General features: G+C 48.4%; 1 protein-coding gene across 1 annotated transcript; it reads left to right on the forward strand.

Moving 5' to 3' along the window:
* Positions 1 to 1,684: 1,684 nt before the first annotated feature.
* Positions 1,685 to 25,870, forward strand: LOC146355164 (uncharacterized). Its single transcript, XM_084840731.1, has 3 exons — positions 1,685 to 1,852; positions 11,937 to 12,059; positions 20,337 to 25,870. The coding sequence occupies exons 2-3, from the start codon at positions 11,972 to 11,974 to the stop codon at positions 21,815 to 21,817; spliced, it is 1,569 nt and encodes a 522-aa protein (XP_084696857.1). The 5' UTR covers positions 1,685 to 1,852; positions 11,937 to 11,971; the 3' UTR covers positions 21,818 to 25,870.
* The last annotated feature ends 352 nt before the right edge of the window (positions 25,871 to 26,222 follow it).

Genomic DNA, 26,222 nt, shown 5'->3' on the forward strand with positions numbered 1-26,222 from the left:
TGCTATGGAGTTTAGCACCCCCCCCCCCAGCACCACCTTCTGTAAATAGCCATCCAAGTATGAATGGAACTATTGCAACGCTGTACCACCCACATGCAACTCAGACAGCCTGTCCTGAAGGATGCCATGGCTGATGGTATCGCAAGCCACTGCGAGATCCAGGAGAACCAACTGGGTTGCACTGCCCTTGTCTCTCTCTCAGCAAAGCTCAGGGTGACCATTGCATTATCTGTGCTGAAACCAGGCCTGAACCCCGACTGAAGGTGGATCTAGAAAATAAATTTCATCCATGAGTGATGGGATTTGATCTGCTACCACCCTCTCAAGCACCTTGCCCAGGAAAAGGATGTTAGTTACTGGCCTATAATTATTCACATCTGCTGGATCCAAGGATGTTTATTTCAGAACTAGTGTCACCACTCTGACCAGTAGGGAAGAACTGATAACCTCTCAAAGTGAGCCAGTCATCCCCTCCCTTCTGGATGTCATAAGCCGCGAAGGGCAAGGGTGCTTGGGCGAACTTAAACAAGCACCTTGTCCACATCCTTGGGGGCAGATGTGCTCTCTGATATGATGGTGGTTTGGGGGATTTGCTCTGTAAAAATCATATGAAATCAAGAGGATCTCTGCCTCAGATGTGTTGTGGCTGCACCGACTGGCTGATTTGTGATTTTCCTGGTTCAGTCTGTGGAGGCAGATGTGCTCTGTGATATGATTTTTAAAAGGGAGACCCCCCCAAACCACCATCATATGAAATCATGAGGATCCTTTTTTGATTTCATGGATCCTTGTTTTACTTTCTTCCACCGCTCTGCTGAGGCAGCAAAATCTCTTGGGCCAGTTCTGGCTGGGCAAGATGTTAAAGTTGTAAGTTTTAAGATGAGGTGCAGGAGAAGGGACACAATAAAACTTGCAGGCTGCCTGCACCCAGTTCTACTGGAACAAATAAGCAATCATGGCTATGGGTTGTATCCAGTGTTAGTCCTACTTAGGGTAGACCCATTGAAATGAATTGGAGTCGTTAGACTTAATCTCTCCCCCCCCCCGAATCTAATTTAATTATTTTTGAATGGTTTGTAGGCGGCCTTTAAGGGGCATTAACACCCCCCCCTTCAATTCCTTATTTTCCCTAAGATCCCTCTTCCTCGAAGGCTACATTTGATATTCTCTGAAGGGGGGGGGGGAATAGAAATTGCAAGTTATCCGTGTGTCTTCTGGGACAGAACTAAGAACTCCTGGGAGATTCGTTTTCTCCTGGAAACGAACCAAACCATCTTGGAAACTCTAGTCACAAGATTTACATTTAAGAGAACCGGTTAAGAGAAACTCGGGCCGGGTCGAGAAACTCAGGTGAGACCAAATTAGGCCGCCAGTTAAAACAGCAGCAACAACAACAACAACAACAACAACGCCCCCCCCCGCCCGTCCCCGTCCCCGTCCCCGTCCCAGATGGAATCTTAAGGTCTGATGTGGGTCGTGCCTAACGTTAGCGTAACTTAAGCCCCATTCATTTCAATGGGCCTACTCTAAGGAGGACTAACACGGGACACAATCCGCCGCCTTTTTTTTCAGCCAGCTCTTCCTCCGTGCCGAGCGGCCCGCATTTGGCCCGTGCCCACCAGAGGGCTCCTCCTCGCGCTCGAGGAAGGGAAGCTGCTCCCTTCTCTGCCGCCGCCGCTCGGCAGCCCCGGCTGGAGAGGCGGAGTTTCCCGAGTCTGCCGCCGCTGCACATCCGGATTAATCTTAAGTGGCGGCTGCTGCTCCTGCGGCGGCTGATCCCCGCGACAGAGAGGCCCCCCCGAGCGGCAAACTTGCTGGAGCCGCACCGCGGGCAGGTTGCGGGCGATCAAAGGCGAGTCGGGAGAGGAGAGGGAGGGGCCAGCGGGAGCCGGGCCTGGAGGGCTTTGGGCGCAACTTGGCCCTGATTCCCGCCCCTGCCCCCGCCCCGTTGTGGTTGGGGAGCGGAGGGGAGGTCCGAGTGAAAGGAGCCCGCGTCCGGGGCGGCGGGGGGGCTCCCCGGGTTCAGTGGGGGGCGGGCGAGAAGGGAGCGCGTCGTGATTGAGGCTCAGCGGGACGCCCTTTTGCTGCAGGGGGTGGGTGGGATGGCAGCCAGGGCCGGGGCGAAATGGACCTCGGGGGGTGGGGGAGGAGAGGAAGCGATTCCGAGAGCGGAGACTTTCCCTTTTCTTAAAAAAAAAAAAAAAAAAAAAGGTCCAGAGCGAAATCGGACTGTCTCCGGTTCGCTCGTGCAATCAGGCGGAGGAGCTGTTTCAAATCTCTCTCTCTACAGGCCAATCAGATTTGGGGGTTATAGTATCCAATGTTTATCCAATGTTAATCCTGCGTAGAGCAGGCCCGCTGAAATGGATGGGACTTAAGTTAGACATGCCTAACTGAAGGCCTATTCATTTCAGTGGGTCTACTCTACGTAGGACTAACATTGGATACTATGCAAAGCCCACTATTTAATCTAGTTTACTAATGGGAACCGTATGGGTCTGTTGTGGCGCATAATTATACTAACAATGTGCAGATAATCATTCTTTGTGGTTGACCCTTAGATGTGGTATATTTAAGTGGATGCACAGGATCCTACCCCTTTATTGTGGATTGCATCATGGTTCAGTAGCAAAAGGTGCATCCAGACCGGCAACACTGTAATATTTTATTTCAGTTTTCTCCCTTGCTATCCAGTCTTCATACCACTTCTTCCAGGAATTAGTACCTCTGATTTTTATGTTTTGTAAGACACTTTGCCTTGCTGCTACTTAAAAAAAAAAAAGCCTTGAGGTGGCTTATCTAAGCAATAATCTAAAATATCACAACAATCTTAAGTATTGCTGAATTTTAAAAAAATGTACTTGTATACAGCTCTACACATTTGATGCCTTGTGTCGTTAACTTTAAAAAATAAAAGAAAGGGAGCTTCAAGATGCTATTCTGAAGTGGTTGAATTTACCTTCTGATTAAACGTTAGCGGAAGAAATCAGCAAGGTATTCATGATGCGTGGATGCAAAAGTGCAAACTGGTGGTTGTTGTTATTACTAAAAAGGATTCAATATGAAATGTAGTGAGATGACGGCAGTCATATACACATTCACCTGAAACGAAGTGCTGTTGAACTCAGTAGGACTTACTTCTGAATAGACATGTATAGGATTGCATTAGGTAGTTCAGAAGATCAGGGTTGGTCCTAGCACTGGGTATTTTACTTAAGGGTGCAATCCTATGGGGATAGGCAGCCACCTCCAAACTTGGAGGCGACCACCCATCCAGTGCAGGGCAGGAGAAGCACAGAGGGGATCATCCCCTCCGCGCTTCATCTGCCCTGCATTTGCAGGTAGACAGCCGATTTCAGCTGTCTAGCTGTGGGAAGGCTGAGCAGGGGAAGCGGCTGCCAGATGACACATAGGATGTGTTGTACTGGCATTTCCGCCTTCCCCGCCCCTGAACACCCCGTTTTCGCCGCTCTGCACTCCTCTTCCTAGCATGGAGCCTTTCCGAACTGCCTGTGAGGCAGCGCAGGAGTGGGGGAAGGTTGGTTCTCCAGGAACCAACCTCGGAGCACGGGCTTGGAGTTCGGTTCCCGGAAACCAATATATCCTATGGCTGTCTAGCTGCTGACTAGCGGCCATAGGATTGCTGCCTCAGTTATCTTAGCTGCTTTTCAAGACTGAGGTCTTCCCAAGGCAGCTTATTACAATATAAAAACAGTACAATTCAGACAAATTTTAAAAGCAGCTTAAATTGAATGATTTTAAAATTTAGAGCGAGGTGGTAGATTTTGTTGGCGGTTAATTTATGATTCCAGAGAAGTAACTTTGAAAGTCTGTTACATGAAAACAAACCAAGAGTCTTGTGGTACTTTATTGTGGCATAAGGTTTGGTGGACTAGAGTCTACTGTATCAGATAATGCTTCTGACAAAGTGTGCTCTGATCCACGAAAGGTTAAACCACAATAAATCTGTTCTTTATAGTAGTAGGAATAATCTCGAAGCTGCCACAAGACTTTTGGTTGGTTTTGATTGATTATATTTCTATAGTGTAGAATGGGGGGGGGGGGCTATTTGAATTTTCTGCCTCAGTTTCTAAAATGGCTTGAGCTGGTCCTGGTGAGGGAGAGCAGCATGAAGCTTCTATTCAGACAAGCTGGAGGAAGGTTTGAACCTCTTTGTAATATGAGGTATAGAATTTCTGGCTGTTTTTTCCCCTTTTTCCTTTCTGTGTGTGTGTGTGTGTGTGTGTGTTTAACCCAAACCTTGGAAGTGAAGTGCTTCAATAGATTCTTTAAACACTGACAGGTCATACCTTGTGTGTGGTATCTGCTCCTTGCCTGACTACCAATAGCAGATTGTGCAAGGCACTGCCAATCCAAATAAGTGCTTCCACTCTGCAAATAAACATGGCTTGAAAACATCTGGGTTGTGCAATGGGGGCAGCATGGCTCTCCAGCCGTTCTCAGTGCTGTATTTTCTCATTTACCTTTTTACAGTGTTCCTCCCTTTTGTATCCATCAAATCAAAACCAGCAAGATAATTAACTTCGCTGGGAGGAAGGGGAGGGACAATTATGGACACTGGAGGTTAGAATCAATCCGTTAAGTACAGCAGGTGGCGGTAGTTGTTTTTGAATTATTTTTGAATTAATTACTTTTATGTCCTGCCTTTTTTTCCTCCAAGGAACCCATGATCCTCCTCTTCTGTATTTTATCCTCGAAATCTACCTTGTGAGGTAGGTTAGGATGTGAATCAAAATCAGCCAGTGAGCTTCATGGCCAAGGGGGGAAATCTTGAAAGTCCCAGTCCAACACTCTAACCACTACATGACACTGTCTCTCAGTGTATGTATTCCACCCTTCCTCCAAGGAGCTGAGGGTGGTGTGCATGGTCTCTTCGCTCCATTTCCCTTCCCACCCCCTACCTACCCTGTGAGTTCAGAGTAGTCAACCTGGAGCCCTCCAGGTGTTTTGGACTACAACTCCAATCAGCCCCAGGCAACATGATGGAAGTGATGATGGAAGTTGTAGTCCAAAGCATCGGGCGGGCACCAGGTTGGGGAAGGCTGCCCTAAAGGAAAGAGCGAGTGGCCGAAGCTCACCCAGTGACCTTGGCTGAGCTGGGATTCAAACCCAAGGCCCCCCAGGTTAAGCCCAGCACTCTACTCACTACACAATGCTACCTCCTGAGTTGCTGGGACCACTCTAGTGCAGTGAATCAAGTGCTGAGCTGGGATGCGGGAGATTTGGGTTCAAAGCTCTGCTGAGCTGGGTTGCTTGCTAATGGGGCTTGGACAGGCCTGCACAGTGTAGCTGGTCACAGCCTACCAGCCATGCAAGGCAATCTACTAAACAAAAGGATTAGCAAAGCCAAACTGCTGTTTCTGCAGCCCCGTGCCAAAGGCAGAAGCAGTCAAGCAACAGCCAAGCAGGCCAAAATATATGGCTGGTCGGGCTGCTTTTGGCTTGGGGTGGGGTGGAGAGGAGAATCGCAATTTGTGCCAGCCTTGCACATGACCCAGGACTAGCTGCCCTGAAGATCCGGTGAGCCATGTGATAGGATTGCTTAAAAAAAAATCTATTTCTTGGCCTACGTTACCTCTGAGGGTTGGGGAGCTAAATAAGCAATAACCATAAAGCAGGGGTGGGCAACGTGTGGCTCTCCGGATGTTGTTGGACTATAACTCCCATCATCCCTCACCATTAGCTGTGCTGGCTAGGGCAACATCTGGAGGGCCGCATGCCTTCTCCACCCCCAGCTGTCAAGCTTTTTTGTTAGTTGAAAAAGAGCTCTAGGAATCATAAGCCACAGTCACAGGAAGACAATTTGCCATTGAGAGAGTCCCTGCAATGCCTTCTTTGGGAGAGGCCCTGCTTTTGTGAAAATGCTGCGGTTCTGAGGCCTTTTTCTTTCTTTTCCCCACCCCAGTGGAACCACAATCTCCAGGGTCCCTGGTTGGGAAAAGGAGGCAAGGCTGTTGAATTAGGTTAAGCCTGTAGTGTAAACATCCTTAAAGAGCTGTGAAGCCTGTTCTGTATTGAATCTGGCAGCCATGGAAACGAACTGCACAGAAGCCTACGAGAGGCTGGGGCTTCACAAGCACTTCAGTAATGAGCTTTGGCACTCCTGTTTTTATAATAGAAATGTTTTCCCTGTGTCCATCCATCCTTGATCATGCTGACATGGATAGGGTAGCGTGCCTGGTGTTCCCATTCCCCCATGGTGCCTGGTATTCCCATTCCCTTCATCAGACTCATGCAAATCCTGGTATGGTTGTTGCTCTCTCCCGGAGCGTGCTCAAGTTCATATTCATTGCATTGGTGATGCTATCTAGCCATCTCATCCTCTTCCATCTCCTTCTCCTTTTGCCTTCAGTCTTTCCCAGCATCAGGGTCTTTTCCAGAGAGTTTTCTCTCCGCATTAGGTGGCCAAAATATTTGAGCTTCAGCTTCAGTATCTGTCCTTCCAATGAGCACTCAGGATTGATTTCCTTTAGGATTGATTGATTTGACCTCCTTGCAGTCCAGGGGACTTGTAAGAGTCTTCTCCAGAACCACAGTTCGAAAGCATCAATTCTTCGGCGCTCAGCCTTCCTTATAGTCCAGCTCTCACAGCCATACGTTGCTACTGGGAAAACCATAGCTTTGATTAGACGGACCTTTGTCGGCAAGGTGATGTCTCTGCTTCTTACTGTGCTGTCTAGGTTTGCCATAGCTTTCCTCCCAAGGAGCAAGCGTCTTTTAATTTCATGGCTACAGTCACCGTCTGCGGTGATCTTGGAGCCCAAGAAAGTAAAATCTGTCACAGCTTCCATTTCTTCCCCTTCTATACGCCAGGAAGTGATGGGGCCAGATGCCATGATCTTCGTTTTTTTAATGTTGAGTTTCAAACCAGCTTTTGCACTCTCCTCTTTCACCCTCAACAAGAGGCTCTTGAGATCCTCTTCGCTTTCTGCCATTAGGGTGGTATCATCTGCATATCTGAGGTTGTTGATAATTCTCCCGGCAATCTTAATTCCGACCTCTGATTCATCCAACCCGGCGTTTCTCATGATGTACTCTGCATATAAGTTAAATAAGCAGGGCGACAATATGCAGCCTTGTCGTACTCCTTTCCCAATTTTGAACCAATCGGTTGTTCCATGTCTGGTTCTTACTGTTGCTTCTTGACCCTCGTACAGGTACCTGGTATGGTAGCTGCCTCAAATAAAATAGCTTTTACTGATCTGGTTCACATGTAACAGCAATTCCTGGGCTGTTCAACCCAGGAATTGTTTGTATCTAGTGGGAGCGAGCACTGTCCCTCCCGTGAACCCGTCATTTCTGCTTTCAATTTACCCAGGTACCTGGGTTGTTATTGTGATGTCTGAATCACAACAGTCCTGGGCCCAGTGCTCTTCAACATTTTTATGATTGACTTGGATGAGGAGGTGCAGGGAATGCTGATCAGATTTGCAGATGACACAAAATTGGGTGGGATAGCTAATACCCTGGAAGACAGAAACAGAATTCAAAGTGATCTTGATAGGCTGGAGCGCTGGGCAGAAAACAACAGAATGACATTTAATAGGGATGCCAAGTTCTGCACCTAGGAAAAAGAAACCAAACTGCACAGTTACAAGATGGGGGATATGTGGCTCAACAATACTACAAGTGAGAAGGATCTTGGAATTGTTGTCGATCACAAGCTGAATATGAGCCAACAATGTGATGTGGCTGCAAAAAAGGCCAATGCTATTTTGGGCTGCATTAATCATAGAATAGTATCATAGAATAGTAGGGTTGGAAGGGGCCCACAAGGCCATCGAGTCCAACCCCCAAGAGTCCAACTATTCATTAATAGAAGTATAGCTTCCAAATCACATGAAGTGCTAGTCACATGAAGTGCTAGTCACAAGTGCAAATCACATGAAGTGCTAGCCCCTCTGCTCAGCACTGGTTAGGCCTCATCTGGAGTACTGTGTCCAGTTCTGGGCACCACACTTTAAGAAGGATGCAAACAAACTGGAGAGGGTTCAGAGTAGGGCAACAAAGATGATCAGGAGACTGGAAACAAAGCTCTATGAGGAGAGACTGAAAGAACTGGGCACGTTTAGCCTTGCGAAGAGAAGACTGAGGGGAGATATGATAGCATTCTTCAAGTGCTTGAAGGGTTGTCACAGAGAGGAAGGCCAAGATCTCTTCTCTATCACCCCAGAGTGCAGGACACAGAATCATGGGCTCAAGTTACAGGAAGCCAGGTTCCAGCTGAACATCAGGAAGAACTTCCTGACTGTTAGAGCAATATGACAATGGAACCAATGACCTAGGGAGGTAGTGGGCTCTCCCACACTGGAGGCATTCAAGATGAAGCTGGACAGCCATCTGTCGGGGATGCTTTGACTTGGATTCCTGCATTGAGCAGGGGGCTGCACTCGATGGTCTTATAGGCCCCTTCTGACCCTGCTATTCTAATGGAAACTCTGGGTTGTTTACGGGTTAAACAACTCAGAGTTAACCCAATAACAAACCATGGGTTAACTCTGGGTTGTTTAACCCATAAACAATCCAGAGTTGCTGGGTTCGCACGTTACGGAGCATTCCTGGGTTGCTGATTAAAAGTGGAAATGGCTTGCACACAACTCATACGTTCCGCTAGGCCCTGGCAATTCCTAGGTTAAACGACTCAGGAATTGCCACCGTGATGTGTGAACCGGGTCATGGTTTCTGGGTTTGGACATCACGATAACAGCCCAGGAATGGGGTGTTCCAGGATTGTTAATTGAAAGCAGAAGCGACGAGCATGCGGGAGGCAATGCACTTGCTCACTGCCACTCAGCCCCGGCAAGCCATAGTTTAAACAACTCATGGGCTGCCGTTACGTGCCACCTGGGCCACTGGGAATGTGAATTTTAAATTTGTTGGATGTAGTGGCCGCTACTTAGTTTAAATAGAGGACAAATGCTGATGGCTTATATAGAGGTATGGCTTTGTGGTTGTTTGCCTCTCTTTGGATGCCAGCTAGAGTTTCCCATTGTCAAGACTGGTTCAAGTACATGGAAGAGTGGGGGAATCCCACAGATCTCCATTCAGTTGTAGGCTTAGAGAAGCGAAGGCCGAGGGGGAAAAAACTGGAGAAATTTGGTGGGGTGAATGATTTCTTCCTTGTTTTCTCCCCTGAAGACTTTTTAAAAAATCTAATGGAGAAAAATGGAAATTTGGGGGAACATTTCAAAAGACCCTATTATGAAATATTTTCTCTTTTGGAATGACTGAAATGCTTTTTAAGACAAGGTTTTTACTCAGAGGGGCTTTTTGCATGTCACATTAAGCCATGGTGGCTTATCAGCTATGCACAGTAGCTTATTTTGCAAATAGCCTAGTGTGCCCCTTCACACGATCAGACAAATAAGCTACACGGCGTATTTTATTCCCCCCCACTTCACCCTCTGTAGTTCTCCTGCCTGGCCGGGCAGGTATCTCGCATAAGGGGAACCAGTATATTAAATTTGCAGGACTTTGTATTTTAATGGAAAAGTGAGGATTTATCCACACGTGAAACAAACCATTTCCTTCCCTTCCCACTCCTGCCCTCTCCTCCTCTACTGAGTTGAGAAGGGGTGGCCTGATGGGAACGGAGGGATGCTTACACTGCACCAAAAGGGGCCGGGCGGGGCACGTGCGCCATTCCCTTGAAAGTCTGCAGGAATGGGATGAAATTTAATATATGGGTTCCCCTTATGGGGAGCCACCACATGCACTACTGGATAAATGTGGGACTTTGCCTTTTCGTGGAAAAGTGAGGATTTATCCACACATGGAACTGTTTGGGAACCGCGTGGGAGGGGGAAAAACTTACTTGGAATAAGAGAGACAGCTGAATGTGGCAGGAAAACAAGTCTGCTCAGAGATTGCTCGAGAGGAGCAGAGCAGTGGCAGCATTTTTAGCCATTCTTGCCAAGCGGTTCTGTAGGCGACCTCTGTAACACACTCTGGTGCGACAGATGATACACTAACCCACCAAAGGTAAAATAACCCTTACTGCAGACCGTGGAGTACCACCCACCCGTGGGTTCCCAGGGTGGCTTATTTGGGGGAAATAACCCACCGTGGGTGGGAAAAGAGCTGACAGATGACACACTAAGCCGTCATGGGTTAAATAAACCATCATGGTTTATTTAACCCATCGTGGGTTAATGTTTTGTCCGAACCCAGTCAAAATGTGTTGTATGAAGATTTTTATGTAAGATGAATTACAGTGAAGATTCTACTGCATTAGAGAAGGATAATTCCTGTGTATATTATATGTAGACAGATATGATACCACACTCAATCCCAAGTTGCATTTCTGCACCTAGTTGTGTAGGGTGCAGCGGTTTGCAGCTCTGTTTCTAATACTGAGTATATTCACAATTGTGCTTGTAAAAACAAAGGCATTTGTACTATGCTCACTTACTGGGAGTAAGCCTTGCTAATCAGAATGGCTCTTACTTGTGTAAACATGCATAGGATTGCTCAATAAATTCCTTAAATACTCCAATTAGTACAATTTTATATGTTAAGTTATCAGTGATGCATTTTATGTTAAAGCATTAAAATAAGTTTAGGCTTCATAAGAAAGTAAGTACCGTATATATTTCCATTTTCCCCAAATATCTGGATTTCTTTTCCAGGGGGAAATTGTGTGTGTGTGTGTGTTTCTCATGGCTTCAAATTTTCCAGAAATTTTGCGTCTCTAATTTGGCTCACTCTTTGCTGGAGTATTGGCCGCTGTTATGAGGGAAAATTTGTGTTGCATGTTTAAACTGTTAGATGGGTTTTAAAAACTTCTCCTTTACATACCTTCTCATTAGGCTCTGGTAAGCTACATGTTTGTTGGATTTCAGCTATCGATCCATCTATGGTAGAAACATCATATGTTTTGGTACTTCTATGGGCCAGTAAAAACACAGTGCTATGTACATACATAACACTTTATCTGTGGTGAGCTGAATCGCATTTATGAGAACGTGTGGAGAATATATTTAAACTTTAGCATGCCTGCACTTCTCCATTAATCTGCTGTTGGCTAGAAATTCTCTGATACAATCAGAAGAGAGAGAATCTGTTTCTTTGCCTGTTAAAATTCTAAGGCAGGTTCAAATTGAATTTCATGCCATGAGAACAAGTTGGTTGCATTAAACAGCTGCATGAAAAGTTGCTCCGGATTTGATGCAGAATTTCTGGAGCAAAATTTCTTTCCACATAGCAGGAGAGGGCAAAATTTGGTTTAATCGAGAAAGCTACATCAGATTTTGCCATTGAATGTTCAATTTTAGCTCATAGCCATGAGGGCTGGAAAGTCAGCTTTCGTTTTTGTTAATAAAGCTGGATTTCTTCTTGGAGTTCTAAGAAGAAACCACAGGCTGCAGTAAAAAGCTTCAGAACCTGTATTCCTCCTTCTTCCTGCCCAGCAGTATAGAGTGTTCAGAGGACAGAACCAGGTCCAAACTAGTGACTGGGAAGGATACACCATACACTTGTAGTACAATTCTGTGAATGTTTATTTGGAAGTAAATCCCCAGTAAGCATGTTTCAGATTGCAGCTTTAGAAATAAGAAACAAGGGTGCCTCTGAGCACATGTTAACCCATGTTAATTGGTTTTCAGTACCAAAATTTAGCTTGCAGTCCTTTCACACGCAAATCCGCTCCTAGTTTTTCCCCAAAGCTTCCTGTTTGTTTGTTTGTTTGTTTGAGCAGCCTATTTTTTTTTTAGGGAGGGGAAGGGTTAGGGTGAGTAATTAAAGAGCCACTCTCTCGGTCATCCTTCCCCAATCCTGATGCTCCTTGGCCATGCTGCCTGGGAGTGATGGAATTATACTCCTGCATGTCTAGAGGGCACCAGATTGGGGGAAGGCTGTTCTTGGTCGTATACCCGTGAAAGGACAGGTATTGAATGGATGTAATTTGTTGCTGGTAGGTGCTGGTGAGCCTCTGAGAAGACTCTTTTCCGCCATGGAGCCGTGGGTGTACCTGGACCCCCGCCAGCGGGCCCTGTACCGAGATGTCATGCAGGAGAGCTACGAGACATTGATGTCTCTTGGTAAGGATCCATTTCCCCCTTTCCTTCCACTCTATTTCAGCTTGGCCATCCTTGTGCTCTTCGTTTCTCTTTATTAGATTGAATAAAGACCATCTCTCCTCCCCAACCCATCAGCAGCTGCAACGGATAGCCTGTTCTGGGAGATGGCAGGGTCTTCTCTTACACTTGAGAAAAGGAAAGACAGCATGGTGGGAGTCTCCCAGGGGAAGCACTGAGAGGCCAAACTGAGAGCCAGTGTAGCGCAGTGGTTTGAATAACAGAGCAGAGACAGGGAGACTTAGCCATGTCTCACTCCTCCGTGAAGCTCTCTGGGTGACCCTGGGTCAGTCACTTCTCTTTCAGCCTAACCTATCTCACAGGGATGTTGTGAGAATAAAAGGGGTTGAGGGGGGAGGGGAGAACCTTTTGGATTTGTTAGCCACCTTAAGAGCACTTGTGCTAAAGAGAAGGATGAAAATAGCTGAAAGAAGGGTGCAATCCTATGCACATTTAGACAGAAAAACAGTCCAACAATTCCCAGCATTTCCCAGCCAGCCATCCTGGCTGGGGAATGCTGGGACTTGTAGGATGTTTTGTGTCTAAACATGCATGGGACTGCGCCCTAAATCAATAATAAAAAGGCCTTCTCTCCCCAAGTGTTCTGTGCATATCAGAGGATTGGGGACTGAGTCTCGTTTCACTTCTGCAGGGCTTCTGCAGAAGCAGGTGGGGTCTTTTACGCTGCCTCTCCGTTGCCAGTTCAGATAGAGAGATCCCCCCCCCCCTTTTCAGGTTCTCTGCAATTCAGAAGGGGATCCACAAAAATCGGTGACCCAGGAAGTGGAGCCCTGGGCAAAAGAACACTTCACGTTCATGTAGCAAAGTGCTTTGCCTGCATTCTTGGTCATTCTGAAGAAGAACTCTGTAAGGTACAGCCGGACTGTTATAGATGGGAGAGATCTGAGAGAGGAGGGCTTTGCCATGGGCTACTTAGTGGATCTGTGAGCAGAGGTGAGAACTGAACTAGGAATGTCCCGGGTCATAGTTTGTACGCTTAGTGATTGGTGTGAGCATTTTAAATTCCCAGGTGCCACGGTAGTTAAGATCTTGGCTGGAAGAAAAAAACATAAGCACGTATGTACACGCACACAGTCTCCAATCCCTAGGAGCCAACAACAGACTTCTTCGCACTGGCAGAGACGAGGTTTGAATAAGCGTTTCAGATGCTAACGTGCCAGGATCAAATTTCCAGGCACCAGATGACTCAGTGACGGGAACTCTTCCAGCCTTGCTTATAGCATTGGCCATAGTCTGGAGAACCTGCCTTGTGCACATGCATCATTATGCGCAACGTTCCATCCTAGGATGCACATTCCAAGGACGATGCAATCCAAGTACCTCTAAAACCTGTTGAGCAGGCTGCACGAGTCCAGAAGGTTTTGTGTTTGCACGCTCATTGTCCTGGCTTACTTGGAGGCAGCACTGTGCTCAGCGTGAGCGGTTTAAGGATTGTAGGCCTCTGTCTTTGCTCCTCCTGACTCCTGGGGAGTTGGGAAACTCCAGCCTATATAGTAGTTAGTCTTTGTCTCCCCCATTCGCAGCTTCCATGTACCGCAGCCTCTGGTGGCAGAGTGCCCGTTGGGACTGGCTTCAGTCAGGGAAGCTCTTTTGCGCAGGAGGAAGACACAGAGGCTGGGCTTCAAGTGGCTCCCAAAGCACATCGGCTGGCCCCAATTGTAAGAGAGAATGCTGAGGGAGGGAGGGGCAACCCTACTTGAAATGGGTGTGTGTTTGCGTGTGTGTGTGTGTGTGTGAGAGAGAGAAAGAGAGAGACAGAGAGAGAGTGATGCACACATTTTTCCCGCCCCCCTTCCCCATCATGCAAAATGCACCTGTGTTCACATGCAAAAGGCCTCTACTGCCCCAGCCTGAGGCTTTAGATCTTCCTACCATCTGCACTGTAGTGCAGGGGTGTTGAACCTCTTTCAGCCCAGGGACTAAATTCCATATTGGAAAAGCTGTCCAGGGGCTGCATTCCAGTGGTGGGTGGAGCGGAAGGTGAAAGGGCAAGGCCAAAATTAAAAAAACAAACAAGCAGCAAATTGCTGTTGTTGCCTTCATTTAATCCTTAGGAGAGGCATTTCAGCCTTTTAGAAGTGGGGGGGGGGATGCACAAAGGCTGCGAAGCCACTAAGTCTTGGGGGAAAGAAGGTGAGTCCTGGGGAAAGGGGCATAGTCATCCGGGGAATAGATGTGGCCCATTAGCATGAAGTTCCTCATCCCTACTGGCACGTTTAGGGTGGTACGCACCATAGAGCCTCTGTGTACTCTTGTGGGTCTGTTTGAAAACAATAGGGAAGATGATGCACTCCCAGGAATAGGTGACGGTGGGCGGATTGGCCCTTTTCTCAGAGCTGGAGCAATGTCATTGGTTGGAGCCCACTCCAGACACCTTGCTCAGCCAACACTTTCCCCAAAGCTGGCTGGTTTGTGCTCTGGTTGCGCCAGAGATGGACACATAAGAGCATGTGAGTGCACCAAGACTCTTAAGCCTCCTGCGGAGGGAGATGCTTGAAGCTTCTGCGCGCCAAATATGCTCATCAGCAGCAAGCGGGTGCTGGAAGGAACAGAGATGGCAGCAGTGACAGCCGCTGTGGCACAGCATGCGCACACACACGTGTTACTTAACCATGTCCCCAAAAAGATGCTGGGACTGAGAGGCAAAGGTGTTTGGGTGTTTGGTTGGAGAAGCCTTCATGTCATTGATTCACAGGCATGTGTATTCACTTCGTGGAGACACGCTAGTTGCGTATGGATGGGCTGTAAGTATTCCCTGAGTCTTCATCGCTAGTTCTCAGGCCTATACCTGCTCCTGCAAATCCTCTTGCTGTTCCTTAATCCCCAAAGTAAATAAAACAGTGAAAAGTGTCCTTCATAGAGTCCATGGTCAGGCGACATTACCCTGCATGGCTACGGTCTTCTTACTGCAAGGATCCGGCCTCTGCAGCAGCATCTCCTGGGTCTTAGTGCCAGAGGAAGAAGTCAGGGGGAGCTTGACCTTAGGAGCTGAGCCAGTACCTGCCAGGTTGGTACCGGAGCAGGACGGGCAGAATTCTTGGAAGCATGGAAGTGCAGGAGAACAGACTTTGACCCCCCATGACCCCAGGTTGGCTGCCTTCCTTCCCCTCCACCATTATGTCACATTACAGAGCCCAAGACAGATCTCAGGATTGCAGTCGTATAAATCACTTACGGGGTTAGTCCCCATTGAACTAAGTGACATTTACTTCTGAGTGAGCATGGATTGGGCTGTCAGTGCCTAAACATCTAGCCCCATTCTATACATGCTTACTCAGAAGTTGGTCCAACTTTATTGTTGCGAACGGCTCCAGGGAAATTTCCCAGTTGGGTGACATGTGAATTTAATAATTAAAATACATTTTTATTCAGTGGGGCTCACTTTTACAAGTAATGGTGCATAGGATTGCAACTTCAGGTAATTTGCAGCATGATTGGCATGACTGCAAAATGGGTGCCCTTACGTGGAGCATACAGTGCCCTGCTTTTTACTCTGAATTAGTTTGACACTGACTAAACAGACTCCTAGGGTTGGAAAAGGAGGTATGGAAAGGCCCGTTGGACTGTCTGTCTGCTTTTCTAAAGGCAGGGCCATCCATCAAGCAATCTGCACACTCAACCCCCAAGCAGAGAGTGGGTGCACCACAGAAAAGGAGCCTGTGGATCACATAGCCCCAGACAACTCATGTAAGTAAGCCGAGCCACACGCTACAGAGAAAGGAAAGAATAGGGAGTTACTGTTGACTGCTACCTTTGCCATTCAGATTTAACTATCTGTACTTGGAATCAAGTGCCAAATGAACAGATTTAGGCCAGCAGCTTTGGTTTGAAGCCTGGTAAACACAGATACGGAGTTGAACTCCCAAACCATCCTTTTAACCATTTGGAGTGTGAATGTGACACGGTAATTTTTTAAAGTTAAATATTCTTGAATATATATATCAGGAGCCTTTAGCTTCATTTATAACACTTGTATGCCTCTGTTCTTCCAAGAAACCCTAAATAGGTTATTGGGTTGCCACCTTGCAACCTGGACACTGCTTACACGCTTTTGGACACCCCCCCCCCCCCAATGCAGCAAAAGTCGCCGCTTCTCTCCTTGGTCCCATCATACACCACCCTCCCCCACCTGCTCTAGGCATGCTCTGGAGGGAAATGGACAACAGGACCTGGAAAGGAGTAAGCGGGAGTGGCTGGGGGTAGTAATATTTTATTTTAAAGAAAAATTTAATAGAATTGCTGTCCCACCTCTTAGGGTATTCACTCTCCCAAGGCAGCTTATAAACCAATTGGTAAAGCAACAATATGATAAAGTGACAAGCTATTGGAACAATAAAAAACAGAACAACATTGGCATTTAAAATACCAGCAACAGTTAGAACCAAAACACAGGACAGTAAAAACACCCTCAATCAGACTGGAATAATAAAAAAGGGGGTTTAGGGCTCTTCTTAAAGCCAACAAAGAGGGAGCTGCATATATGGGGAGCCACTGCAGAGAAGGGTAGGCGTGTGGAGGGTATGCCTAGCTGGCTGTGTTGTTCAGCCGTGTCCGACTCTTCGTGACCCCATGGATCATAGCACGCCAGGCTTGCCTGTCCCCTGCTCTCTCCTGGAGTGTGCTCAAGTTCATATTCATTGCATTGATGATGCTATCTAGCCATCTCATCCTCTGCTGTCCCCTTCCCCTTTTGCCTTCAATCTTCCCCGGCATTAGGGTCTTTTCCAGTGAGTTTTCCCTTTGCATTAGGTGGCCAAAACATTTCCATGGGGTTTTCTTGGCAAGAATACTGGAGTGGGTTGCCATTTCCTTCTCCGGTGGACCACATTTTGTCAGAACTCTCCACCATGACCTGTCCGTCTTGGGTGGCCCTGCACGGCATAACTTGTGGCTTCACTGAGTTACGCAAGCCCCTTCGCCACAACAAGGCAGTGATCCATGAAGGGGCTGTGTTGGGACATACCCTAATCCTGGGTTCATCATTTACTCCAAGGAGCTCTATACAGTGCACGAAATATAAAGTGTATTTATTTGTTTTACAGCCTTTGTGAGGACGTAGCTATGGGGGTTGTCGTGGCAAGCTGCTGTACTTCAAAATTTATTGCTATGCTGCTGGTCGCAGGGCGGACATCAAGGGTAGGCATGGTTGGGCACATGCCAAGGGCCCACATCCCAGCAGCAGCCCACGGACCAGAGCTTCTTGGAGCCGCTCCTCCTCTTCACCATGGCAACCTGTTAGCTCCCCTGCCTCTCACTCTGGCCCAGGCGGTGGAGGTGATGAGAAGGAGGAGCAGGAGATCCCCTGCCTACTTGCTTACTGGCTCCCTCCCTGTCAAACAAGTGGTAGCGAGGAGGAGGAGGAACGAGAGGAGGTGGTGACAGTGGTGGGGAGAAGGTAGACTGAGGGAAAGGGCCCATTGAAGGTGTTTGCCCAAGAGCCCTCAAAAACTTGGAGCTGACACTGGTCATAACTTTCTAAGCAAGCATTCAAGAGAGCCTTTTAAAAAGTGGGTTTTTTGTCCTTTAACACACAGCAGGCTTCTCACACATCTTACTCTGTTTGATAATATAAGCCCAATTTCTGTAACTTAAAAAACGTATACAAGTTATATTGTGGCTCAGAATAAGAGTAGGACTTTAAAAATCAATCATGAGTTCAAAAGCAAGTTCTAACAGGAGGGCGTCAAAGGCTAGGTTTGGAAAACGTGACTTACAATAAATGTATCTACTGAGAAGCAAGTTCTATTGAATTCAGTGGGGCTTGTTCTCTGGTAAGTTGGTATAATTGCAACCTTAGCCAGTAGCTTTAGGAACGAGAGGAGACAACTCCACTATCTAAAGTTTAGATTCTAAACTGTTATAACAAAATGACAATCTTATTACCTTGGCAGAACTTTTCTTTCTGTTCAGTAACATGTATATTCAACAAAGCATACTTTATATACACACAGACACAGGCTTGCTCTCTGGCTATATCAGCTTGGGGAAGGAGTGCGTTTTACTCATTGCAGGCCTTCAAGGAGGAGCCTTTATCCTCTCATCAGAGTCCTTGCACCTGGAGCCAGTTAGTCTGGCTGTTTCTGCAACAGGGGTGTGAAATCAAGCTCCTCGTTTAGCCTTTAATACTAACTTTGTAGCTTGAGAGCCCATCTAGGTTTCCTTTCTAGCAACAACTGGGTCCTCCAATGTCTTAGATTTTTCAGGAACTCAAAAGAATGCGTGTGTGTTTTCCTTTTCTGACTGTGGAGCATTAAATCCCATATCCTGTCAGTGCTTCTTAAAAACACGGGTTTGGGAATGTCTTCCTTTCTTTCAGAGTTGGTAGGGCAGGCAGCTGGGAAGCCCTTCAGCTGCTTCCTCCACCCACATCAGGATTTTCGAATCTCCCTGTGTCCTCCAGGACAGTGAGGTGTGCAGGAAACAGCTGATTTGCCAGGTGGGCGGGGGTTTGAAAGAGGGCTGTCTGGAAACACGTGAAGAAGGGCTTAAGCCTGCCATTTCCTATGCCCTGAGGGGATGCTCTTTCCAAACCCCACCCACCAGGCCACTGGTCCTTTCCAGACAATAAATTGCCCTCTTCTCTCCCACTTGCTGTCTCCTTGTGAGAAGAGACAGCTACCTGGTCTACTTTGATGGAGGGAAGGAGGAGCAGAGCAAAGTCTGAGCCTCTTGTTTTCAGGATTCCTACCACCACTGGTTAGTAATACTTATTAATGAATAAGTAAAAAATGGGAGTGGGGAGAGATTTTGTTAGGTGCACTTTGAAAGGTAGTGGCTGTTTGCCTCCCTCCTCCATTTTCCTCTTCCTCTCTCTACACCACCCTTCTCCAACTTGGTGCCCCCCAGATGTGCTGGACCACAACTCCCAGTGTCCCCAGCCAAGGACTTGTAGTCCAACATATCAGGAGGGCACCATGTTGGAGAAGGCTGCAACACCCCACTTGCCTGTCCCATTACTTTTCCATGGTCACACTTCCCACTTGATGAGGATCCTTGCTCAGTCACTCTAAGCCACTTTTCCCATGTCCTGGAGCCCCATTTTCTCCCATCTTGCACCTCCCCTTTTCCTTTTGCCATTAGCTCCATTCCTCCCACTCCTGCCCATTCTTTGCAATCCCCTTAACCACATTTCTGTTTCCAGCCCAAGGATCCTGTCCTGGTCTTAATCCCACTTCTCTCCCCCTTTCCCCCCAACTGCCCCCAAAACCCTGATGAATCCCTTCCCAGTCACCTGCCCACCTCTATTTCCAAGGTCTGGAACCCCTGTGCCCACCGTGGGCATCCAAAACACTTTGCCAATTGGGGTTTTTGTGTGTCTGGTCTGTATATTTGCTCCTTAATGGGGGTGGTGGAGATTTTGCTTCTACTCACTCTGCCTGTGCTGAAAATTTCCATCTCTCAGCAGTAGCAGGGCTGATGGAAGGGTTTGGGTGGGTTTAGATGGGGTAGAACTGTGAGCACCAGCACTTGGCGGGGCGGGCTGGGCTGGGCGTGTGGGGGGAGCACAAGCTATTACTGGAGGTAGGAGGCCCACTGATATGGCTCAGCCTAGGACTTTGTGTGTTTGAGAGCTCTTTATCCATTCTCACCACGTTTGCCCATCCTTCTCCCCCCCCCATCCATTGTTGTTGCTACAGTGCCTCTAAAATTGGTAGTTGATGTACAAGAAACAAACAAACCAAGCTCTGTTTCCTGTAGGCTTCTAATCTAAGGCAGGACATGCTAGCGAGGAAAGGAATAGCAAAGGAGGATTCCTTTTTTTTTTTACTTTTTGTCTGTCCTGGCTTTTAAGTTTATAATTTATATCATGCTTTAAAAAATATTAATATAAGCTGTATACAAAAAAAAGATAACAGACAGAACAAGATAAATACAGAACAGTTCTTTTTAAAGTAATACGCCCAATTAAAATGGTTAAAACAGCAGCAGCTTAAACTGCTAGCAGTTCGGACGTTAAAAATGTTAAAACAGCAGATCGCTTGTTGTGTTGTGTGTTCGTTTATTTTCATTTATTTTTTTATGGTGTTTATTCTTATTTGTATTGTGTGCTGATTATGGTTTCTTTGGTGTTTTTTCCTGTTACATTAGTTATGGATTTCTGTATTTATGTATGTAATTCATAAGCAACTCATTGGTGGTGGTGGTGGTGACAATAATCAAAGGCCAGATGCAGAAAAGTGGTTTTGCTAAGATTTGTGTGTGTGTGTGTCTTTCTCTCAGCTGCTGATAAATTGCTGAACAGCAATAACAATGAAGAGGAAGAGGATGATGATGATGAAGAGGAGGAGGATGAAGGCCCCGAGGAGCTGCGTCCAGGCACCTCTCAAAGCATCCCCAGGCGGGTCAAGCCCTTGGTACATCGGGCTGCCCCCAAGCCGCCAAAAATCACCCCGGTGGTTAAGAAGGACAAAGCCACCCAACGTGGCCATGCGCTGAAGAAAAGCCTTGAGAGCCGTTGCTCGGATTGCACGCGGATCCTGCATACCACTGGCCGGGGCCGCCAGCGGAGCGAGGCCAACGCTGCCCGGGAAAAGCCTTTCCAGTGCACGGACTGTGGGAAGTGCTTCATCTGGAGCTCACACCTGGAGCGCCACCGGAGGATGCACACGGGGGAGAAGCCCTTCAAGTGCCTCAATTGCGGAGAGGCCTACAGCCAGAACTTCCACCTCCTGCAGCACCGTTGCTCCCAGCTTATCGAGAAGCCCTTCAAGTGCGCCGAGTGCGGGAAGCGCTTTGCCCAGAGCTCCGCCCTGGAGAACCACCAGAAGGGCCACACGGCGGTGAAGCGCCACAAGTGCGCCGACTGTGGGAAGTGCTTCATCTGGGCTTCCCACCTGGAGAGGCACCGGCGGGTCCACACCGGGGAGCGGCCGTTCAAGTGCCCCGAGTGTGGGGAGACGTACAGCCAGAGCGCGCACCTGGCCAAGCACCGGCGCAACCACATGGGGGAGCGGCCTTACAACTGCCCGGCCTGCTGGAGGAGCTTTGCTCAGATCGCTGAGCTAGAGGAGCACAAGAAAACCCACCTGGGCTGCGAGGACTGCGGGAAGGTCTTCCGGAGCCGGCAGACGCTGATGCGGCACCAACGGGGGCACCGCCGCGAGCGCACCCACCTCTGCGAGGAGTGTGGGAAGGGCTTCGTGTGGGCCTCCCACCTGGAGCGCCATCGCCGGGTGCACACGGGAGAGCGCCCGTTCCCCTGCCCCACCTGCGGGGAGAAGTTTGCCCAGAAAGTCCACCTCCTCCAGCACAACAAGACCCACTCTCACACACGGCCCTACAAGTGCGGGGACTGCGACAAGCGGTTCGGGGACAGTTCGGCGTTCCTTGCCCACCAGCGGGGCCACGCCATGGAGAAGAACCACAAGTGCCAGTATTGTGGGAAGAGCTTTGCCTGGAGCTCCCACCTGGAGAGGCACCAGAGGATCCACACGGGGGAGAAGCCCTACAAATGCCCCGATTGCCCCGAGCACTTCAGCCAGACCTCCCAGCTCTTCAAGCATCAGCGCAGCCACCTGGGCAAGAGGCCCTACAAATGCAGCGAGTGCGGCCGCAGCTTCGGCACCACCCTGGAGGTCATCATCCACCAGCGGACCCACTTCGGAACCAAGCCCTACCGGTGCTCTAACTGCGGAAAGGGGTTCACCCGCCGGGCCAACCTGCTGAAGCATCAGAGGTGCCACGTCAAGGAGAGCCCGTAAGGGACGCGACTGGCTGGGCCAGAGGTGTGAGAGGGATCGGGTCCTTCTGCATTCAACAATCTAGAAATCCACACGAGAGAAGCCCTTCTGTATGTTCTGATTATGGGGAAGCTCCTGTGCTTACCCAGCCCTTGCAGCGGCACCCGATGATCTCTACACAGTTGAGGAATATTTCAGAAAATGCACAGTCCGAATGAGAAGCTCATAGCAAAGCCTTGATGGGGAGGTGTAGCCGGTGCCAGATTTTTTTTTGAGGGGTGGGAGGGAAGACCTGTCGAGGTAAATAAATAGCAACCATGTTCACATTGGGAATTGATCCTGATATAGAATCCATACAGATGTCTTATTCACATTTGTTTGACACTGTGTACATATACCCCAAACAAACGTTGGGAAAAAGCTTTACTGACCGTTCATCCTTGTATTATGCATCGGAAACCTTCCCTGGGATAGACCCAGCTCCCTTCTCTCTTCCCCCCGCCCTTTATAATTTCAATCTCCGGATAACAAAGCTTTAACAAACGCCGAGGACTGCCCTCCAGACCTTAAATGCCTGGCTGAGACAGACTTGGACTTTACTAGCCACTAGGGAATCCACCTGGGGGTGAAAATGGAAACTTTTGCAAGCCTCTCTAATGTGGAAGAAAAAGCTTTATTGACTTACCCAGCTCAAAGAACCTAAATGTCGGAGGCCCTGTGAGTAATGCCCCTCTGCAAGGCTGGTCAGTTGCATTTAGCGAGCCCCACATGATTAGCTGAATATTAATACCTGAGTATCCAGAGAGCGTCTGAGGTCAGACTGCAGTACTGTGTGGCGTCATCAGCAATTTCTACACTGACGAGACGCTCCGCTTCGTTTCTCTTTGCTCTTGGAATCCCAGCCAGACAGTTGTGGGGAGAGGACATCCTCCAAACTCAGAAATTCCTGATGATTTCTTCACCGTGAACTGGGAAGAGCTGAGAGGATGTAGATGCTTGGGTCTTGTTTAGAGCACTGGAGAAGGGAGTACTGTTGGGCTTATGAGCCATGGTTCAGCTGGACGGTCCTGTTTCTGGTGCTCTTACCCCCGGGGGTTCTTGGTAATTTGGTTCCAGGCATTGACACGTGGTCTGTGTATGTGTCGGGTGCAGATCTCCTCATTGAAGTGACAGTGGAGAAAGCCACCTGAGGTTAGGGAGGTGGATGCCGAAGGGTGCAGCATATTGAGGGATAGAAAACCATATGAGGCTCGTGGAGGGTTCGGTTTTGGGAATGGAGAGTGAGCTTGCTAGGGTGGCATATGGGTGATCAAATGGATTCAGAATTTAATTTCAGGGGCACCAGCCTGTGCTTTTTGTGGGGAGCTGGCCTTGTGCACCAGGCCAGTACCAGCCCGTTTAGAAACTTGCAGATTTCCTGAGAGGCTGGATCTCATTTCCAGGAGCTCAGACAAACAGGCATCTGGGACTCTTTCTATCCTGCTATAGGGCTTGTGCTTTAAAAAGGAAAGGAAAAAGGACACGCAAGTGCACACACACACCTATGTAGCATAAGAAAGAGTCAGGTCTTCTGTTGTGTGTTGAGAGATGGAGGCCCAAGGGACAAAGAAGCAGAGCTTGGGTCTAAATCTGGAGAGAGGCAGGCGAGAAATAGGATGAAAGGGGAGCAAAGGTCTGTCAGTGGGAGAGAAGGAAATGCCAACCTGCCCTGCAACTTAACCCCTGGGATTCACTACTGTAAGACAACAGGGCAGGGGGCGGGGGCGGGGAAGAGAAAGAAAGGCCTTGCTGAAGACTTGGAGCAGTTCCACAGTGGATTGGAAGATCTTGCTTGTGAGGATAGGTGAGTTGTTATTACTGGCTGAGGCTGCGAACAGCAGAACTTATTCTGTGCTTCAGGAGGAGTAACTGGACTTGTTGTGGGGGGAGTGTTGCTGGAATAGAATCTGCCCCCATGTTCTGATGGGCCATGCAGGAGGCCCTGATTTTCCAGGTATATGGGAGCGAGTGGGGCTGAGTGAGTGCGAAACTGTGGCGAGGGTGGGATTTCTTTCCCCCTGTTGCTGCGGTTGTGAACTCACTTTGACCTGTCTTCTGCACCTCCCCCCAAATACTGCTCCCCCGACACCTACCTCAGAAGCCAGTGACAGGCTGAAAGGGTCTTCCCCCCCCGCCCCCCCCCGTCCCCTTCGACGTTCTTGCGACAGAGATGTGCCGTGATGGAACGGGAGCCTTGACCAGAATGGGAGAAACCTCGAGGCTGCTGTAAGCATGCAGTCAAGCTGCACACACGGGGCGAACACCACAGCATCCTCTTGACATGGCTAGCGAGTGGATTGCTGTGGATGGAGGAGGCCTCATTTCCCTGTAGGAGGTCCCCTGCTTCTATCACTGTGCCCTGGTCTCTTGTCTTACTGGCCTGTGCTTCTCTGCCAGCTCCCTCCTCTGTTCTGCCCCTTCTCCATCAGAGGTTCATTTACTTTATTGCTTTTTGGGGTATCTGTTCGCCACAATGTGCTACTGTTGATTTTCCTTTCCCCCCTTCCTTTTTTTTTTTTCATCCAAAGCAAGCAAGCATCTTTCTGTTTAGGGCCCCTTTCCCTCAACTCACTTATAGAGGGAAAAAAAAAACCAAGTTTCTAAGCTCTGATTTCTTCGTTGTTGGTTAGGAGTAATAAAAGTAAAACAAAATGTAGCTCATGCAAGTCTGGTTTGTCTGATGTGTGTTATAATCCTGGGCTTGCTTGTATAGATCAGGGGTAGGCAACTTGGCCCCTCGAGACATTTTGTACCACCTTCCAGAATCCCTGGCCATTGATCATGCTGGCTGGGGCTGATGGGAGCTATTGTCCAAAACATCCCGAGAGAAGCAGGTTGCCTACACCTGGCATAGATTCAGCAAGTGGTGTTGGAGCACATTCCCCAAGGTGAAAGCAGGGGTGGGGAACCAATAGCTTCCAGAGGGACTTGGGACTCCCGCAACATCTGGAGAGTTGCCAGTTCTCCACCTCTGGCCTAAAGCATTGGCTTCAGAGGGTGGAGCACAACCCGCTATTGGGCTGCAACCTGTGTTGAAAGCAGGCTGCTCCAACAGCCATCCCACCATGCAGAGATGTGGCAACCAGTTTAGGAGTGGGTCCCAGCACGGCTAAAGATGGATGTCATGTTGAAAAGATTAAAGACTGTTGGGTTTTTGAGGCTTTTTAGACCAGAGGAAATACAGCTAACATGATAAGAGGTTTATAGAATCGTGCAGTGTGGATAGAGGTTTCTTTTAAAACACTACAGCAAGCAGGGTGGGGGGTGGGGACTTGTTTTGGCCCACAATTCCCATCAGGCCTACCCAGCCCAGCTAATGGTGAGGGATCATGGGAGTTGTAGGCCAGCACGAGTTGCCCAGTCTTGCTCTACAGCCTTCCCCGACCAGCCACCCTGCAGATAGGTTGGACTACAAGTCCATTATTCCCATCCCATGGCTGGAGAGGATGGAGGTTGTAGTCCAACACATCTGAAAGCCACCCATTTGGGGAAGGCTAAATTAGAAGGTAGCATCACCCAGTGAAATCGTTGGTCATCGGATTTAAGATAGATTTCTTAAAAAACCCTCTTTGCACAAGGAAATTAACTGCTAAGGTTTTTGGTGATGATGGCGCTGCCAGCCTGGGGGCTTTAAAAGGATAGAGGATGCATCTGGTGTTGACTATTTTATCATGGGGCTTAGATGGAAACTGTCTTGCTGAATATGATTTCCAGGGGTGGGGGAATAGAGGTGTGTGTTGAAGTGGATGTTACATAGAGGTTTGCAGTTTTATCATACAGTGGGTGGGAAGCTTCATTTCCCCTGCGAAATTGCAGCCTATTCCCCCTCTCTTGAAACACATCTTCAGATTTTCAGACTCTGACCCTGGGAGAAAATCTAGCTTTCTCTCTCCTCCACCCCTCCCACTTCTGAGGAAAAGGCCCAGAGCAGTGTTTTTAAAACAGGAGTGGGAAACGAGCCCTGGCTGGGGATGATGGGAGTTGTAGTCCACACATCTGGAGGGCATCGGTGAGGGTACGCTGGAAGCAGGATGCCCACTGATAGTTGTGTTGTGAGGGGTGAATGTGCAAACTGTTTCCAAACCCAGTCTGCCCTTAGCACTTCAAAAGGGCTATGTTTACTCAGGAGTAAGACACACTGAGTTCAATAGGATCTACTTCCAAACTGAGGTGCTGAGCATTCAAGCCTTACTGCTCTCAAAACACCCCAACCATCTATCCAGCCTTGTTCTGTGACCAGTTGGTGTAGTGGTGTCAGCACGTGCAGGAATACAGCACAGGCAATTTATTAGCAGGCCTGAATGATCTCATCTACCACCCCCTTCCACATTCCCTGCTCCCTCTGAGCTTAGCTGCAATCTTCACAGTAGCGGGGTGGGGGTCGATT

The sequence above is a fragment of the Heloderma suspectum genome, chromosome 2, assembly GCF_057233095.1.
Source record: "Heloderma suspectum isolate Gila_16-S chromosome 2, 16-S_ref, whole genome shotgun sequence".
NCBI lineage: Eukaryota > Metazoa > Chordata > Lepidosauria > Squamata > Helodermatidae > Heloderma > Heloderma suspectum.